Here is a 19,539-nt window from a genome sequence, read left to right as displayed (position 1 = left end):
GGGTTAGGCCGGCGGCCTCAGCGCACAGCGTTTGCTGTCAGCGGCCGAAACTGCTGGGGATCTTGAAGGCGTCAGGCTCAGAGGGAAGGAGTTTGATGACTCTAAAGCCCCTTCAAAGCCGAGATCCGGGGACAGTGCCGCTTTCCTGGGCTCCTGGGCTCTGGGATAGTTAGCTCTTCATTCATGCCCGTTGTTCGGCGGGTCTTCCACTTGTAATTGGCCGTCTTGTTCTGCAACAGTGCCCTGCGAGTGGTGGGAACAACACAAACTGGCTTTAAAAATTTTAAATTTAAAAAACGTCCTCAGAAGTTTCCAAGGTGCCCCCGGGCTCTCCGGTCACCTCTCTGAGGCGTCTGGCATGCGGCGGGGGAGTGTGGATGACGCCGTATATGTTAACAGCAGAGCCATGACCTCATGTCTGAGTCGCTGCAACATGAGGTCAGCCCAAGACTCCACCATTTCAAAAAGGGGGCAATGTTCCACCCAGTTTTTTCTGAGCTTTGGAGAATGAGCATTTTCTAACAATCTGTATTTCTCAGCATTTCGGTTTATAGACTTTTTTTTAAAAAAATAGGGTCTTTGCACAGAATCTTGCAAGGACGGTAGCAGGGCAGGGCAGGAGTGGGAGCGGGCATGAGACCAGAGACCAGCAAAGCAAAGATGCTGGCCGAGCCTGCCTTTCGCGTTTCCCCGCATCAGGTGGCGGGAGGTCCAGGACTCACTGGCCCCTTTTTTCCTTTGTCCAAGAAGAGACGGATGGCAGCAGCTTGGGCCCAATGATTCTGGGCTCCAGCATGGATGCCCTTGTGGGGAAATGTTCAAGGTCATTCCGACGTGATGCGGGGAAAGCCCGTTCACGCCAGGCAATCCCACGCCCCGCTTTCTGGCGGGTCCGTAAACAACCCAAGTCCCCTCTAGGACTTCCTGTCACAGAGGTGCCGGAGCCACAGACCCTGAAGTAAACCACGAGGCCCAGGAACTTGGTGAGCTGGTCATTGGTAACCGCTGAGGAGGTTTTCTGTGGAAGGAGAGCAGGTAACGAGAGCAAAGGAGAGAGCAGGCGGTGGAGTGGAGGCCAGAGAGCGTGGCATTTTGGGGGCACTGGTAGCAGGGCAAGGAAAAGTGGGGGTGGCCTCTTTTTCCTTCTTTGTTTTTTAAGAATATTTGTGGACATTAAGGAAGATGCCCCAAAGTAATAAAAAGAAAATGAAGTTTCCAGAAGGGAGATTATTAGTGGAACAAATTTCCAGAGCTGAGAGGAGATGGAACAAAGTTACATATGATACAATGCTGGTGAAACAGCTAAATGGAAAGTGGCCTGCATTGATATAAAAACCACATCTGCCTACAAAGCACAAGTCGAAATGCCCATATCAGGGCTCCTAAACGCTCGCCCAGCACAGTACCGTGATAGTCTAGAGGCCTTTGGAGGAACCTGGACGTAAAATGACCTGCTAGCCTGGAAAAAGATTAGATTCATGCTTCTTTATCCTTGGTGTCTGCCTTCAGGTTCCAGCCCCTGGGACCCTGTGGCTCTGGGTGGCGGTTGACCGGCTAAACCGCCGCAGGAGGTCACGTGTCTGGTGGCCGTCTGCTGCCTGGATGGCTAGGAGCTCCCTGGCGTCCACCCGTGTCTTCAAACACTGTATTATTTTTCCAGACGGACTTCCAGCGGATGTTTTGTGCTCAGGCTGGGAGGCTGGAGCTTTGAAAGAGGCCAGCAGCTGAGCTGAGGCAGGAGGAAGGGACACTAAGGCCTCGTGCTTTGTCACCTGTCCTTTTGTTGAGGAGGGTGCGGGCTTCAAACATTTCTCCTCTGGCAAGAAGTGGGAGGGAAAGAGCTGAGTTCCTCCGCACAGAAGAGGAAGTGCTGTGGGCTAAGTCAGCCGAGGAGAGCCGGAGACCTCGGACCTGAGCGGCGTGTCCGAGGCCCCGCACTAGCTGCGCTTCCCCGCAGCGCCTGAGCTTTCCCGACTCTCGTAGGAAAAGGAAACCTTACGGGATGCGAAGCTCTGGCGTCTCATTTATACTTTCTGAAAGGTGCTTGAGCAGTTATTCTGGCTGTCTGGGAGGGAGGCTGTGTTTTAAATGTTAAATACCAAACTTTAAACTAATTTCCCAGGGTGGAGAGTAAACAGCAACGCCCCAAGCCCCTCTGCACCCTGTCTGACCATTCGGCAAGACAGCATTTACCCAGCCTGCCCACGGGTGCCAGTTCTTCAGGCCTGGGCTTTTCGGCTGTTCCCAATAGATTGGCTGCCCCCTGGTGCCTCGGTGACACTGCCCACACTGAAGTGGCAGGAGGACAGTGGTCTGGGACGATGCACAGAGCACTTAGGGTCATTCTGGAACCTCCTGAGGACACCAGGGCTCAGGTGCACATCTCCCCAGGGGTCATTCACTTTACATGGATGGGATGCCCCCTTGTGGACACCGCGTGGACTATTTATAATCCCCATTTTAAAGCTAAAGCAACTGAGGCCTGGAGTGCTTCAGAAATGGCTCAAAGGCAGCCAGCCAGGGAGAGCAGCTGGCATCTGAGACCGAGGCCTCTGAAGCCCCAGGCTGGAGCCAGGCGCACAGCCTCCCCTCTAAGAGGAGGTGACCCAGTAGGGCTCGCTCTAACCTGCGCCACACTTGTCTCCCCTTCTCTGCCTTACAACTAGCCTCATGCCCCTGGGCTTCCCGTTGAGAGCCAGACCACTTTCCCCACAGCATGTTCTGTTTTTATTTGTCCCAGGAGATAAATGCTTTCCGAAAACTTTCCTGCGGCCTCCTGGAATGAGGCAGATTAAGCCAAACCCATCACCACACTAACCGTGTCTTTCTCTCTCCCCCGCAGCGCCCACTCCGGGCCTGACTGGCGGCCCCACAGTATCTCTCTGGGCACAGCCGCTTGGCACGGGCCATATTTACAGCCCTGGGCTGCGGGAAATGAGATTGGGCGGGACCTCAAAGGAAGTGAGCGCTGTCCCCAACTGGCAGTTCAAACGCAGGGCCACTGGGGGGAGTTTGGGGTTTCTGGGAGCCCAAAAGGTCCTGGGTGGGGTGGCCATAGGCAGAAGAAAGAAAAAGAGTCTTTTTTCATTTTTTAAAGAGTTGGTTTCTATATGTATAACTGGGTCTGGCCTGTGAAAAATACCAAGGAACTGCGTTTTTAAATAGTGGCGGCACAAAAGGATGAAATATGTTGTGTGACAGGGAGGCCACCGAGAAGGTATCTATCTTGATTCTCATTTTTAATTTAAACTTAATGGAAAACACATTTTGCGTCTCGTGGCATTCCCACCGGCAGCTCAGATGGCCGGGCAGAGGTGATGGGTCCGGGCCGTTAGGCTGGGAAGTTTTATCCCTTCCAGGCCCCGGGGCTGACCAGGAAAGGAGACCGGGATCCCGCAGAACAAAAGGCCAGGTCTCCCTGGACTCAGTAGTCAGCCTGGCCCTGCTTCCCTCCTCCCTCCACCCTCCCCACCCAGGCCATTGACTCAGTGCAGAGAAAAGAGAGATCCAGATTCAATAGACAGACTGGGGGGGGGGGGGGGGGGGTCTAGAGAATTGTCCTCGAGACAGGAGACAAAGGCCTTGGCACTGGGACCGGTTGTCGCTCCTGCTCCAGGTGTCCCCGATGAAGAGCCTGTTAGGTGGGGGGATGCGGAGCTGAAGAAAGCCCCATTGTCGGGCTCTGCCCCACTGACAAGGCTTCGCTCTGCTCATTTCCATCTCCTTTCAGGTCCCCAGTGCTATCTCCAGGGCAGGTGGCCTCCGAAGTGGAGACTGATTTTGTCCTGTGTTTTCACATTGGAAAGCCATTCCCTTCTCAGCAGCGGCCACTTCAGTGCTGCTCAGGGTCCCAACTAAATAGATATACACCTGTATACGCACACTGCCACAAAACAAAGAAGCACGTAAACAGGTGTTTTAATTGAAGTGCGACACACAGAGAAGTGCAAAAATCATGAATGAGCAACTCCAAAGGGAATCCACTCAGCAGTTTAAATGCCCCCAGGGCAAGGAATAGACTAGAAGCCCCCTGTGCCCTCTCTCCATCTTCACCCCACTCTCCCCAAAGGTGACCACGGTGCTGACTTCCAACACTGTCGGTGAGTGTTGTCTGTTTCTTAGGGTTAGCCTGCAGGCTGCAAGGTCTGCTGGACCAGACTGGGCTTCCTGCGGCCTGGGCTTTGTGGCTGTGTGACCCTGGGCAAGTTACTTGACTTCTCTGAATGTTGAATCCCTCAGCTGTGGAAGGGCATCACGTGACCCTGGTTTTACTCAGCTCTCATGAGGGTTAAGTGAGAGGACAGATATAGAGCATCTGCCACAGTGAGCAAGCAGGGGTGCCAACCTCCTGTTCCCAAGTGCTGGCCTCCTCCCTCCTCGACTCCGCCTGTTTACTCTGGAGGTGGCCTCGGGAAAGACCGGGAGCTCGGCCGCACCTTAGCCTCAAGCAGAAGGAGCCTCAAAGCAGGAGAAAGAAACCCAGGGCCACAGAGGGGGAGGCCAGGCTCCAGGGAGGACCTTCTCGCATCAGAACGAGTCCCCTTAAGACAAGAGTGCGCTGTGCCACCCTCCGTAGCCTGGGGCACTGTGAGGATCAGGGAGGGGAAGGGAGTGCTGGTCCCTTGGGAGGCTCAGATGCCCCTGGCAGCCCCTCCTCAGGGAGGGCAGCCTCTCCTTCTAGGAGTGAAACCTGAACCAAGAACAGTCTTCAGGGCACAACCCTTTTCCTAGGCTACCATGAAATATGTATTTCATGCGAGCTTTGCCGAGGTCAAACGACCCTTTCTCTTGCTTTCTGGGAGTTTCCTGTGGAATTCACGTGTGCCCGAACAAGAACTTTCACCACGGGGAATGTAATAAATGTGGTTTATCTGAGCTGCGTGCTCTCAGCTAAATCTGCACTAATGACTCAGGCAGCCTGCTCCTCCGAGACCATTTTTCTCTATTTGCTCCAGCCGCGAGGTTGCAGCCTAGGGGAGAGAGTGTCGGGGACACAGAGACAGACATTCTTGGTCTTACCCCTGAGACGTTTTCCGATTCCCTTGGAACGTTTGGTTCCATTTCTTCACCTCCTTCCAGCCCTGGGGATTATTTCTCATTGCCAGAGAGCCCGTTCGTAACTCTGATTCCAGAGGACAAGCTAATGTTCAGCAAGCTCTTTATAGCCGGTTTATTGTGTACATAATTGTGGTGTCTGTGGGAGAAGGGATATAAAAATAGCAATGATAGTACCTAGCATTTATTGAACACTTATTTTGAGCCAAGGTCTTGCTGAGCGATTTATGTGTATCATTTTATTTAATCCCCGCAAAGCCGTATTTGGTGTTATCATTAGCCCATTTTATATATGAAGAGCCTATGGCTTAGAGAGATTAGCTAAACTGATGGATGGTACAGGGTTACTAAGTGATAAGAGGCAGGGCTAATTTTAAACCCTGATTTGCATAACTACTAATTAAGAAGAGGTTGTCCCAGCCTCCCTTTGTCCCTAATATTTTTGAGAATGCACTAACCAGAGGCACCTGGTTCTTGGATGTCGCACGCCTGTGACTGTCTCGTTTCTAAAACGGTATCCACGTAGCCACACTCCGGCATCCAGCAGTCTCAATCTCACCACCGCCCTCCTCTTTTTTGTCTGGAACTATTTCAGAGCTAAAATAAGTCACCCAGGCCAGAAGTCAGAGGTTCTAGGCAGCTGGATGGTTTTTACAAAGTTCTCTCTCTCGGCGTCTGGCTGGGAAGGGCACACATTTTCTCTGAGGCACGCAACCAAACGCCCACAGCTGGGCGAGGCAGCAGCTCACTCCTGCATCCCTGCCATGATTGAGACTAAAAATAGGAGTGTCTGCCAGCCCGTTCCCTGCTCCAAGCCCTGGCACCCAGGCCAGTCCGCTCGTCCCCAGGGAGCAGGGGGAGGGATTGTTGTGAAAGACTTGTTCAGCCTCAAGCGCCTATGTCAAGCTGGTGGCCGCGTCCTCTGTAAAAGCAGATTCCAGCCCCCGTCTTGATGGCACTTATTTAGAGTTTCCCCAGGAGAATGTGAAGGAGAATTGCAAAAAAAGTGCTTACATTTTACAAAATAAAGCCCTTGAATCTAAGGAACAGGGCTAGTTTTATGTGCAACAACAACAAAAAACTATCACGCCTTTATTTTTATATTTTTATTTTTAACCCTCACCCGAGGACATGATTATTAATTTTAGAGAGAGAAAGGGAGAGAGAGAAACATCGATGTGAGAAGAACATCAGTCGGTTGCCTCCGGTACATGCCCCCACCGGGGATCAAACCCACAACCTAGGTATGTGCCCTGATCGGGAGTCGGAACCACAACCTTTTTAGTGTACGAGACACCACCAACCATCTGAGCCACCCGGCTGAGGCAAAAACTATCCTGCCTTCAAAAGGCCTGTACTAGTGCCCGATACAGACTAGGGGAGCACTAAAGTTTCATTTTAAAAGATTGTCTATCAACACTCAGGGATGACAGGAAATCCAGGATTATGCCTCAGGTTTAGTTGTCTTCTCTTTTAGACACGTGCAAAAGGAGGCAAAGTGGCTCTTGGGAGAGCGGCCACCCCCACCCCCTTCCCAACCCCCATCACCCCTCCCCTGCAGTGACTCTCCAAGGGCCTTGCCCACCAGCAAAAGGACCTGCAGAGAAGCCCAGAGGCCAGCAGAGCAGGAGGATGCACTGTCTTCTGCTGCAGGGCCAGGAGACCGAGAGCGGCGGCCAACACTGGCCAACGCTGGCCCGTGTACAAAACAGAACAAAAACACAGAAGAATGTGCGACAGGCTGTGTCTCAGGCCTGCAGAGCCCCAAGTATGTACTCTCTGGCCTTGGAGTGTGCCAGCCCCTGCTGCAGCTCAACCATCATTTTCTGATGAAGAAATCAAGGTCTAGACATATAAAGCTGCTTACGGGGTGTTAGGGGCAGGACCGGGACAGGCCCTGGTGTGCTGACTCCCCATTCCGTGTTCCTGACATGACATGGCATGGACCCTGAGGAGCCCTGGGGCCTGAAGGCTGCTGGGGAGGGCTTGTGGGTGTCTGACCCTAACTCCAGGAAGCTGTGACAGTCCTCAGAATGGATTCCATTCATTTTTTTCTTTCTCTCAAGGACTCATCTGTCCCTCTTCCCCTCCCACTCCCTTCTCATCTCACCTCCTACTGTTCATCTCAGGAGAGTGTCTTGGTTCTAACCCGCTTTTGCTTTGCCTTTCAGGTTCACTGTTGACCTATAACTCCACTTCCCACGCAGACCAGTCCCCACGGCTGAGCGTCAAAGAAGGTGAGTCTGTTCTCTGAGGTCTTAGACTTTGCTATTGAGGGGGGTGTGGGGGCCTCGGGTCTGTGCACCGACCCTCTTGTTCCACGCAGCTTTTCTAGCCCCCAGACAAGACGCCAAAGCTCACCCTGCTTGTGCCACTGGTTGGAAAAATACAACAAGATTTTAAAATATCTTGTAATAATATCATAAAGATATGATTTGAAGTTGCTTCTCCATGAAAGAAAATGTGTTGGCTATAGGATGAAATGGATATTGCTCTCTTTCAGAGCTGAAAATTGGGGTTTCTCGGTGGAAGGTAATGAAATAAAGATTTTAGGGATTCTTGCAACGCTACATTTAAAAAAAAATTTAAACAAATTATAGTAATTCTAAAGTGGTGATTTGAGGATTTAGCCTAGTTGGTTCGGTTTGGCTGAGAGAGAAAAAAAACAGTCTTAGCAAACATTTTTTGCCAGTGACAATTTTAGCAAGCATTACAATTTCTCAACATCTTTATTTATGAAACAATATTGTAAAGATTTATTGCTCCAGGTACTGTGTTAGATTCTAAACATTTAAACAAGTGGATAGAGTGGTTTAAGGGAGCAAAAATGTGAATGAGAAAAACCCACCCCAGGCAAAAGAAAAATTCCTCGGAGGAGGGGACTTTTGTGTGGGGACTTGAAGAATGAATAGGAGTGTGGCAGGCATTCTCTCTGCCTGGTTTCGCTCTCCACTACTCTTTCTTTAATGCACATCTGCCATCATACAGAATGAAGACAGAATTTTAGTATTGGCTGCATTTCGAGTAGCACAGCATAGTATTTCAGAGAATCATAAGGCTCTTCTAATGGAAAAAACTTCAAGACCATTGGGTTCAAAGTCCTCACAGGTTATGGAGGAAACAGAGACCCAAACAGCCTGGATGCCCTGGCCAATCGCACCTTTGATCACACAGGACTTTGTGTTTCCTGTTAATAATTTATAATCAAATGATGACAAAAAACATAGTGGAGAAAACATACAACACTATGAGTCTGACTGTAAACTTCTGTGATTTTCATTTGCTTCTTTCTTCCCCCACCCCAGCCTCGGCCAGTCCTGATTATGCCACTGTTTGAACCTTTCCAGATCAGATGTATTGGAATTTGCCATGCAAACTAAATTATATTGATTCATTCTACACTCCAAGCCACTTTTAACTTGATGGCCTATTTAGCATCATGTTGCAAATGTCCGTAAGAGAGAAAGTGTGTCAGAGTAACACACTCGACTGGAGGTCAGGGCACTCTTGGCTTACTTTGGGGAAATCAGTTCATCCCCCAAACCGTAGTTTCCTATCAAATGAAGGAGCTGACTTAAGTCAGTTCAAGTCAAGCCCAGACTCTCGGAGCTGTGGCTTCTAAGGTGATGACTCAGGGGCCACAGAAAGTGAGCTCAGCCTTTGTTCAGACCGGGTCTGCTCCCAACTGCTTCAGTTAGGGAACTTCATTTACAGATAGGGACCCACTTCTTGGAAGGAGGGAAGGAAAGAAGAGAAGGAGAGAGGAAGACGGGCTTGGAGGGAGAGGGGAGAGAAGGAAGAAGGGGGGGAGGGAGGGAGGGAGGGAGGGAGGGAGGGAGGGAGGGAGGGAAGAGGAAGGAAAGAAGGAAGGGAGGAAGGGAGGAAGGGAGGAAGGGAGGAAGGAAGGAAGGAAGGAAGGAAGGAAGGAAGGAAGGAAGGAAGGAAGGAAGGAAGGAAGGAAGGAAGGAAGGAAGGAAGGTTGGTCGGTCACTGAAAGTTCCTCCAGCCCCACAGGCTAAGGCTGGCTGACAGTGTCAGTATAACTAACGAGACTCTGGGGCAGAGCCAATGAGATTATTTTTGATATTGGATTTAAAATACAGGTTTTAGGTTAGAAACTAGTTTGTCTGAGTTCAACTGTATTAGTAACCAACACACGACTCCCCCAGGGGTCTCCGCGTCCAGCCCGATCCTCTACCTGCCGCCCTGCTCGTCCTTCCCCGGGCCCTTTTGTGTACAGTGGGCGCATTTGTAAGGCCGCCGGGCTTATTGAGGCGTCTTGGGCGCAGCTCGCTCTAGCTGGGCAGCGGCCCTCTTCTGAAATGAATTAACTGTAGCATCCAGGCAAATGCACGCTGCCAGGATGGCATTCAGGTGGTGCCCGGCATTTATCTCCCCACATTGGCCCTGGCCTCTAGAGACGATTAAGGCTGCGCTTTGCAGGTGCATCTTTTGTCCCCAATAACGCTTTCCACTTGAGCTGTCCCGCTGCTCAGTTGCCTCCCCGCCTCCCCCTGGTGAGGTGGTCCCAATCTGTCTGCAGGGCCATCAGCCACAAAACAAAGTGCATTAGCAAAACAAAGATGTCCCTCCATTTCTCCCTCCTCCCCCCTGCGCTCTTCTGCTTTTCTCTAATCCCTACCCTTATTTCTTAAAATATTAAATGGAAAAATAAAGAGAACACATCCTACAGCCTTGGCTCCATCTCATTCAAACTGAGACTCACACAGAGCCCCAAACAAACCCAGAGTCCATCTAAAGCACCAAGCTGTGCGTGTGTGTGTGTGTGTGTGTGTGTGTGTGCACCTCACCCAGGGCAGGTGCTGGCATCGAGCACAAAGGAAAGAAATTCAGGAGATGATGTCTGTTAATGCTTCTTCAATGCGCTTACCAAATGAGAACGCCTTTTGACTTGAACATGGCATAGTCACCCCCCCAGCTCCGCTCTTGAAAATGGTTGCACTCTCTAAGGGTTGTTGGTGCCCAGGAAGGAAGACTAGCTTTTAAAAATTGACTTGTAACAGTCTTTAAGCCCCTTTATGAAATACTTTATGGTCATAGATTGGACTCAGCCCTGACAGTTGTGCTCTCTCCACCTTTGGTCATCAAGGCTCATGCACTTGAGTAATTACAGATGGAAGCGTTAGTTGTGCGTTTGTAGTAGCAGCCACACTGTCATCTGTGTAGCATCCTCTGATGCTTCAGGCACATCCGCGTGCTGGGCCTCTGCTCTCGGGCCTGGCACCATCCCTGGGAGGAAGATATTATTATCTCCATTTTGCAGATGGCGAAAATGAGTCTGGATGAAGTTCAATTGCTCACTGAAAGGCACTGGGTGACTCAGCAGCAGAGCAAGGACTCAAACCCAGGTTGTAGGATTTAAAATCCCTTGCTGCAGCCAGTCTCCCTGACAAACACAGCCTGTCCCCTCTGGCTGACTTTCCATGGAAACAATACCTGGCTTAAGTGTGGTTTGGGCAGAGATTTGAACTTTCCCCTATCATTTTTCTCTGTCCCTGCACCTTTCCCACCATCACCCCCACTTACGCCCCCATGCTAGTTTCTTTTCCCAAAGATGAATTCATGCGCACCCCCTACTTGGCACTACCCCCTAGTCCTAACTGCGCAGAGAACCAGCCGGTGAGATTTTAAAAAATACTGATGTCGTAGGCCCAATAGTGCATGACTCCACTCATCTGAGGCACCTTGAGAGTGGAATGGTGGCTCCCAAGGCCTGGGGGAGGGGACGTCTTGTTTAGTGGGACAGTTTCAGTTTGGAAAGGTGAAAAGTTCTGATTGTTAAGCTTGCACGTCGTGAAAGCACTTAATGCCACGGAAACATAGGCTGGAAAGTGGTCAAAATGGTCAATTCTGTGTATGTTTTACAGCAATAAAAATCATTTTTAAATACTGATGCTCAGATCCCAAACATGACCAATTAATTCAGAATCTCTAGGAGGAACATGTGGGCGCTGAAAAAAATTTTTTTATAGCTCCCGGGGTTACTCTGATAGTTTTCAGACAAAATTGAGAAGCCCTGTCGTGCGGTGCGGACACGAACTACAGAGAGAACACAAAAGTGTCTCAGAGCCACCCACTGGGCAGACGATTTTGACCTTTCCTGGCCCCAAATCAACCCAGCGGAAGACCAGCAGCGCCTTTAGTTTTACTAATGGAGGTGCAGGTTGAGTGAAGGGACCACCTGGTCACGGCTTGTCATGGATGGTGTCATAACCATTGCTGATTTGACTTTACATTAGTGTATCATTCATATCGCAGAAATTTCTTCCTTATATGTTCTCGTTCTGTGTATCTGAAAAGTAGATATGTGGCAACTTGAATTTATGGGGAGGCACGAGTTCTAGAAGTTAAGTGGCTTTTCCAAGTACATACAAGCCCTGGAGCCAGGCCCACTGACTCTCCAAACCTCATTCTCGCCTGCCCTGGGCCCAGGTCAGGGCTGCGCCTTGTTTTCGTGGTCAGCGCTGCCCCAGGGCCCTCCCCGTGTCCTCAGCTGGACACCAGGGTGCAAGGACCAGCAGCTTTGCCTGCGTAAACCCTCATTTCCTCAGGGTCAGGCTGGATCCGTTTAAATGCCTCTGACTCTCCAAAAGTCGGAGGATATTGAGCTCCTTGTTTATTAACTCCTGGAACTCATAAACCCTCCATGGCCCGTGGAGCCCTGAGCTTCCAGCCCCGGCCTGGGAAGCCGTTCAGGACTCGCTGCCGAGTGCAAAACCGCTTCTCCACGCGGGCACCCCGTCTGCCTGCGGAGCAGCCATCCCAGCAGTTGCCGCGGCTAATGGATAAAAAGTCTGGCCGCTGACATGCCACGTGTGGGAAAGGGAGCAGGAGAAACTGCCGCCTGTATGGTAGAAGGCCTGCCAGGCCCTGAAGATCCTGCTTTGGAGGGCCTCGCTTCTCCGGAGGAGGCTTCCAGATGGTGGGGGCCCATGCACACATAGTAACCCTTGCAGCTCTTCACTGTGTGCCAAGCACTGGCACGCCTATGACCTCATCTGTGCCTCTGCCATCCCCCCAGGACGGCCGGGCTAGCATTAACATGATCCCATTCTGTCGGTAAAGCAAACGGGACACAGACTGAGGACAGCGTAAATTTGAAACCCCCCAGATCTTGGAGCAGAGCGAGGTTCACATGGAGGGCTCTGGTGTTCTTTCCTTAATTCCAGCATCTGACAGCATCCAGAACGTTCTGTAATTAATGCTTTCGATTTACCAAAGGCAGGTGTTAATCTCCTGTTTCAGCATTATAACATATTGATGAAAATCTCAGGCTTTGAATGCAAACAGACCATGTGACCTTGGACAAGTCACTCCCTCTTTTCTTCTGCCTCAATTTCCTCATGTGTAAAAGGGGGATGATTTTAGTGGCCCTTCTGAGATGATATTGTACCCATAAATCGCTTAGCACAGTGCCTGACACACCATTGAGTGCTCAGTGGTAGCTCCATGAATTACAACAGTAATGATATTATTATTGCAAAATAATTAGAGTGTTTTTGAGGGGTCACCATATGCTAGCCTTGTGCCAAGGATCGTGAAGGATACCACACCATGTCTTACGGCGTGGTGATACAACAGATGAGACCACCAAGTTGATTAAAATCTTATTAGGGAGATACACGTATAGAACTCTCAAGGAGTACTTCGAATCTGCATATCCTCACGTAGGAAAACGCAGGCTACATACAGGAAGGTCCCTGAGAGTAATGAAGCAATGAAAGATTACTAAATGCTAACGTTGAATGTTTAAAAGAGACGTGAGGCCAGAGAAGGCATGGGTCCAGCCAAGGCCACACAGGGAGTGAACAGCAGGTGGCAGAGCTTGGAGTCACTCGGCACTGTAGTCAGGAATGGACCAAAGCCTGTGATTCGTGTTCTTCTCCACCCCATCCCTCCATCTATTCGTTTATGAAGAACCTACTGTGTATGGGACATTAGGCCGAGCCAGGAGGTATGGTGCAGATCCAGCACCTACCCGCAGGGGTTCATAGTCAGAGACGCAGACCGGTCAGTAATTAATACTGTGCATTGGAATACGGGGGACATATCGGGGGATATATCAACAAATGTTGCCATTTCCCGTGCATTTAGGTCCTTCACGGGCGGCCTTTCTGATTTCGTTGTAGAGGTTGATGAGGAGGCCTCTGGAAATATGCAGCACGGTAATGCTGGGAATGGATACTGAAAGGAAGGGACAGTGGTAGACAGCGAAGCCACCAGTCAGCGTGCCCCGGTCTGAGTGCCCGTGTGGGGGCTGTGGTGCCAGGAGCCGTATGTGTTCATGTTGGGTTTGGGGAAGGGGACCCAGGGGAGTTCCCGGGGGTGTGGAGGAGTGTGCCCTGCGGGGGAACCAACACCTCCGTGTGACATGAGCACACGAAACTGAAAGACCAGGTACAGTTGGATGTGTCACTGTGGGACAGGAAGCTGAGCAAAGGGGCGGAGGGCCAGGATTTGCTTCAGAATCACCAGGCGGGAGGGGGTGTGGGCGGCCGCAGAGCTGAAATAAGATGGGCAGGGCCCAGGGCCCTGCGGGGTCCAGGAGTTTCCTCTCTGCTTTTCTGTATCTTTGACATTTTTTACAATTGAAAAGATGCCCCAGGAAGTTTTGTTTTCATGGGAGAAATACTGATGAGCGCGGAACATTTATGCCCAAAGCTGGCCCCCTGTGTGCATCACACAGTGAAAGAGGGCAACATGATTTTGGGTCCCACATCGGGAGGGTGGGCTCTGGGCGGCCCCCGGGGGGGAGCGAGGGTTCAGATGTTCAGCATGGGCATGGGCTGTGCGCTGGTGCCCAGGCCCGGGCAGCGTGTGGGGGGTGGTCTGGAACACGTGCGCCTTAGGAAAAGGCCTGTAATCCTGTGAGGTCATCTCCTGTTATTTTTAGGGAGTAAATAACATCTCCCAGGCGGCAGGTTGTGTGGCTCCACAGGCTCTGTCTGTGTCCGCTAGAATGCGCTTGAGTCCGAGGGTGCCGAGGACCCGCGGGAGGGAGGGCCTGTTAAGAACGCCGTCATTATGCTTTACCTTTGTGATGAAACGCCTCTGATCCATTTTAGCAGAAGTCGGGATGACTGCTGAGTGTGTGTGTGTGTGCACACGTGTGCACGCTCACGCACTGTGTCTGTGGTCCCAAAGCAAGATTTATTGCTACAGAACAGACAGTAGCTTGCTCTTTTGGTTTTTAAAAAAATTCTTTTCCTTTGAAATTCCAGAGTTAATGTTTTGTCTGCTTTCGATCTGACCCTCTTTGGAGAGCAGCATGCTTTGTGTGCTTTTTATTTTTATTTTTTTCACCAGAGAAAGAGAGAGAGAGAGAGAAAGAGAGAGAGGGAAAGGGGGTGGGGGAGATAAAGAAGGAGAGAGAGAGAGAAAGAGAGAAAGCTGGAACAAAGAATCCTTGTCTGTAAACTGTAGCAGGCAGGAAACCCCAGTCCCCAGGGAACCCCGCCAGCCAGCCCGGTCCCGGAGTCAGACTCCAGCCCTCTGAATTCAATTTGACAGCTTGTCTGGGACACTTTCTAAGTAACCATTATCCTTCCTTTCTCTAAGTAAAAGAACTGTTATTTTTTTCTGCGGGTGTGCTGCATGTGCTCTTATCACACGTGTGTGGGTTACACGGCGACCGGGACACGCTTTCTCCCCGTGACTGCAAACACTTGGCCCGTTTGCGGAGACACGTGTAAACTTGCTCCCCAACGAAGCAAACCGCTAGCGGCGTTGTCCTGTCGCAGGTTCAGGGTTTTCTTGGGGCCTTTCTTCTTTTCTTTAGTTCCAGCTAAGGCACGAATTCCCTTATTTGAAGGAGCTCTTCCGTCTCAAGAATAACTCACGTCGTGCATGTTTTATTCCTTCGAGGATTTTAAAAGTATATGTACAAAAATATCTCCTAATCATCATTCTCTCAGCCTCTGTGATTGAGTCATTATTTTAAAGAACACGCCCCCGCACATCTCCCTGCGAGAGACAACTCAGAGGGACATGCGTGGCAGGGGGGCCCACAGGCACCACCTGGGGTGACCACCCAGATTCAAAGAGGGCCCCTCTCTCTCCTGTCTCCTCCAGTTTCTCAGACCAGGTGACTTCGCCGCCACAGAGTGAGGGACTGTGAGGCAAAACCAACCCTTCTGCTGTGGGCATTTGAGGGCCGCCCAGCTTCAGCTATGTGGGATCCCCAGAGGCACAGAAAGATCTAGATGGCTTCAGGGTCAGAGATGTGAATTGATTCCTGTCTAGACTGTTTTCAAACAGAACACGGAACGTCTCCCGTTCTCTCTTTGCCTCACGCATCCTTCAGCCCCTGTCTAACCCCCACAGCATCCATATTCTAGGAAGCCATTGCCCCCCTGTTAAGGCCCAGTTCAGATGACCTACCTCAGTAGGGGCTCATCCACCCCTTCCCTATGTGCTTTGCTTGGACTTACTGGTTTACAATTTAGCATTCAACAGATCCCATCACAGTGGTCCTTTGTCTTCCAAGACTTGGAGGTAGGAACATGGACAAGGCCATTCGATGGGAGAATGAACATTACAGGTAAAATGCCTTGGACTCCTTCCCAAGATGGTTGATCCACTTCACTCTTTGGCCCCTTTTTTTTTAAAAATCCCACCCAAAGGATGTTTATTGATTTTAGAGAGCAAGGAAAGGAAAGGGAGAGAGAGAGAGAAACATCAGTGTGAGAGAGAAACATCAGTCGGTTGCCACCTGCATGCACCCTCACCGGGGGCCAAACCCATAACCCGAGACGCTTTGGTACCCGGGACAACACTCCAACCAACTGAGCCACACCAGCAAGGGCCCTTTGGCCCATTTTTTATCAGCTTCAGCTCCCCTTGGAGGCCCTTCAGATCTGCGTCCCCTTGCTATATGTGCCAATGTGAAAAGAGGCCAAGGACAGAACTCAGCCAAGGAAAAGTGTTCTTGCAGGGAAAATTTAACTTCTCCTCACTCCAACCTTCCTTTCCTTGCCTTTCTTTGGGCCCTCCCCCATAACAATAACAGCTAACATGTATTAAGTGCTTACTACATGCCAAGAACTTCTCTATTCACTTCACATTTATACTTCATGACAACCTTATTTAGCTGGTACTGTTATCATTCCTATTTCACATGTGTGAAAACTGGGGCACAAATAGGTTAAGCCCAGATCACAACGCTAGTAGGAAGCAGAACAGGGTCTGTAAGTGCAGCCCCTCCCCACCCAGGCAGGGACGGGGCTCTGCAGTTGCCTCTTCCTGTTCCAGCTACCACACCATGGAAAGGCCCGTTTCTTCCAGGAAGCCGACATCATCTAGTTGTTCCGAAGATATGATTCGATTAATAGATCCCTGCTGTGGTCCAAAAAATCAGGAACCTGACTCAATATGCTCAGTTCTTGCATTTCATAAGGCATATTAGGTGTTTTCACAGATGTTATTTTTATTATGATGCTTTATAATTTACCTAGAATTATCCATCCTTTTGTATTTAAAATCACATTTAAAAAAATAAAGAAAAAAGAAAAGCTTTAGAAAAGGAATTCATATATTGAGTAATGCTCTATCAGTAAGGATTGCAATAAAGTTAATTTTTAAAAGGAGGGGGAGATGGATAAGCTCAATAAATCTAGATGTGAAATTTCTCTCAAATTACAATAGGTAAGCAATTTCCAGCCTCTATCAGCTTTATTGACCCATGGTTCTCAAGGAAGAAAAAGGTAACAGAATACTAGGGACCATTTTATTTTATTAAAAAAGAATTTTTTTGTTAATCTTCACCCAAGGATAGTTTTCCCCCATTGATTTTTAGAGACAGTGGAAGGGAAAGAGGGAGGGGGTGAGACAGAGAGAGAGAGAAACATCAATGTGAGAGAGACACATCAATTTGTTGCTTCCTGCATGCTACCCAACCAGGGCTGGGGATCAAACCTGCAACCCAGGTAAGTGCCCTTGACCTGGAATCGAACCCTCGACCCTTCCTTGTGAGGGCCAACGCTCTAACCGTTAAGCCACACTGGCTAGGGCTACCTGGGACCATTTTAAAGACACCTGCCAGGCCCGGCCAGCATGGCTCAGTGGTTGAGTGTCAACCTATGAACTGGGAGGTCATGGTTTGATTCCAGGTCAGGGCACATGCCCAGGTTGCAGGCTCAATACCCAGTAGGGGGAGTGTAGGAGGCAGCTGATCAATGATTCTCATCATTGATGTTTCTATCTCTCTCTCCTTCTCTCTTCCTCTCTCTGACATTAATAAAAACATTTTTAAAAAATAAAATTTATAAAGACACCTGCTAGGATGCTCCATCCACCCTGTTCAACTCCCTCTTCTCATTCATATGCACCCTAGGTTAGGTAAAGGAGCCCAGAAGGAAGATGTTCTTAGAATAAGCTCCTTCCACTGCTTCTGAATTTTTTCCCCCTACACCGCCCCAACATGGAATGTTTCATTTGAACACAGCAGAAAATAAATGTGCCTTTGTTGCTCTCCACTGGCACCCTTTCTGCCACCACAGTGTGGACCTCTTCTCATCCCTGTGCTAAAAGGGACCCAGGCCCCTGGTCCTGTTTCTGGATACTTAGAGGTTGCCACGCTGACCTTCCTGCCCTCCTCTGGCATGCTTTTTGTCTTTATGTTTATTAAAGTTGCTCTTAGATGCTCCCTGGAGAAATCAGGAACATAATAGGCTGTGGGAAAGGTACTTGGGAGCAACTTGACCTCCAGAACACCCTTCCAATTAGACTCAGCCAGACTAGGGCTCCTCCCACCACTGCCAGGGGGGCCTCCCAAGACCCAGAGTGTCCAGTGTGCTGGAGCTCCATCACTTCTCAGTGGCATTTCACACTTACTAAGTGGGCCGTTGGGGTTTTGCATTTCCAATTCATCTCCAAATTCTTAACTATTACTATTTTAGGCCTCCCATCTCTACCAAGTTTCACTTTGACTCAGATATTTCATCTCATTCCAGATAGCAAAGCTAAGACTCAAAATGAAATTGCCCTTGGTTGATGTAACTCCATTTCCACTACCATGTGGTTTTGGTTAGTAATAGAAACTGAAAGTGACCCCTGTTGGCTTTTTTGAGGAGTGGGGTCCCAAAGTATTTTGGAAAGAAGAGGCTAGGTCCGCAGGTGCTCCAGATGGCCCACTGGTGGCCTTCTCAACACAGAGTATTCCAAATGCATTTGTTTTGATAAGTACACTGATTTAGAAATTCTACAGGGAGGTTTTTTGAGGGCAGTAGTAGCTGGAAAGTATTTAAAAGAAGATTGTTTAGTCTCATACTCATAAACCAAATTCTATCTATCATCCATCTATCTGTCTGTCTCTCTATCTGGAGAAGAGAGAGAAGCTTTTCTCCCGCCAGACAGAGGTGTGGGGATTTGGGGCATCTTCTAGAGAAAAGTCAAGGCGGAGGCAGCATCATTTGTGATTTTAATATAAAAACTTCTCCCAAGTTCTTTTTATAGATGTAATAACTTCCCCTCTTCAGAGAAGCCTCTATCTCACATAAAAAAAGGAGGAATTTCTTTTGGGAAAAGATAAAGTCTTTGAGGAAGAAATACTGTGGCTAGAAACACTAACTAGGGCATATGTGGGCTTTTCCTCTCGAGCCTCAGAGATCTGTAAGCTGAGGGTCAATAAAAAGTTTGACATGCCTCTTTGATGAAGTTCAAGTTCTTGTGTCAGGCAATTAAGTGAGATTATTAAAATCTAACACATGTTTCAAGGCCCAATTCAAGTTTCACCTTCTTCAGGATATATTTTCCTTACTCCCAAACACTAGAATCGCTTCTCAGAATCCTACCACACTCACAAGCTATCCATGGACCTAGTTACTACAAGATTACCTTATAGTCCTTAATTGTGAGTTTTTTCCTGTATCCCTTTTCCAGTCCTGTAGCTGTTCAGTAAGTACTACTGACACTAAGGGATTCACTGGGGAAAGAAAATCTAGTCTCTGACCATTTAATTTAATATTTACTCAGTCCTTCTGCTTTCCTAAAGAACGAACCATAGGAAATTAGCTTTGGTTGACACAAAAAAGATTACCTTCTCATCTCCAATGAATTAAGCTCCGGGAAAGGATCGCAGTTCTAATTCTATAGGACACTTTGGAGTATATGAAGCATTTTCTCACCCAGGAGTTCACTTATTCTCAACGGAACCCTGTGAGGATTAACTAGGCTGTTTGCTTTTCCAGACTCTTAAATTTTAGAGGAATTATTTGTCCCCAAGTATCTCCCTTTTACAGATAGGTTAACTGAGACTCAGAGACATTAGTCGGTTGCCTAAGTTCACACAGCTGGTAGCTGGCAGAGATGGGAGGCAAACCGAGGAGTTCTGAACCCCAGTCCAGCCTTCTTTCTATTGAAAGAGCTGTTTCCCTCTTTGGAATGGATGAAAGAAAATTACAGAATTCTTTCCCATGAAAATCTATAGAGCCTTTAATAAAACTACGAACAGCCTTGTGCTTGATA

At 49.2% G+C, this 19,539-nt stretch overlaps 1 protein-coding gene across 5 annotated transcripts in view; it reads left to right on the top strand.

The window, feature by feature from the left end:
- FLI1 (Fli-1 proto-oncogene, ETS transcription factor) overlaps positions 1-19,539 on the top strand; it is a 113,426-nt gene that overhangs the window by 76,582 nt on the left and 17,305 nt on the right. For all 5 annotated transcript variants that reach the window (XM_016204462.2, XM_016204461.2, XM_016204463.2 and 2 more), the window contains one exon: positions 7,227-7,292. In XM_016204462.2, the coding sequence (XP_016059948.1) occupies positions 7,227-7,292 (66 nt within the window). The remainder of the gene's footprint in view (positions 1-7,226; positions 7,293-19,539) is intronic.

The sequence above is a fragment of the Miniopterus natalensis genome, chromosome 20 (assembly GCF_054644295.1).
Source record: "Miniopterus natalensis isolate mMinNat1 chromosome 20, mMinNat1.hap1, whole genome shotgun sequence".
In the NCBI taxonomy this organism is placed as follows: Eukaryota; Metazoa; Chordata; class Mammalia; order Chiroptera; family Miniopteridae; genus Miniopterus; species Miniopterus natalensis.
The sequence above is the reverse complement of the archived record's forward strand: the minus strand, read 5'-3'. Positions and strand labels throughout refer to the sequence as shown.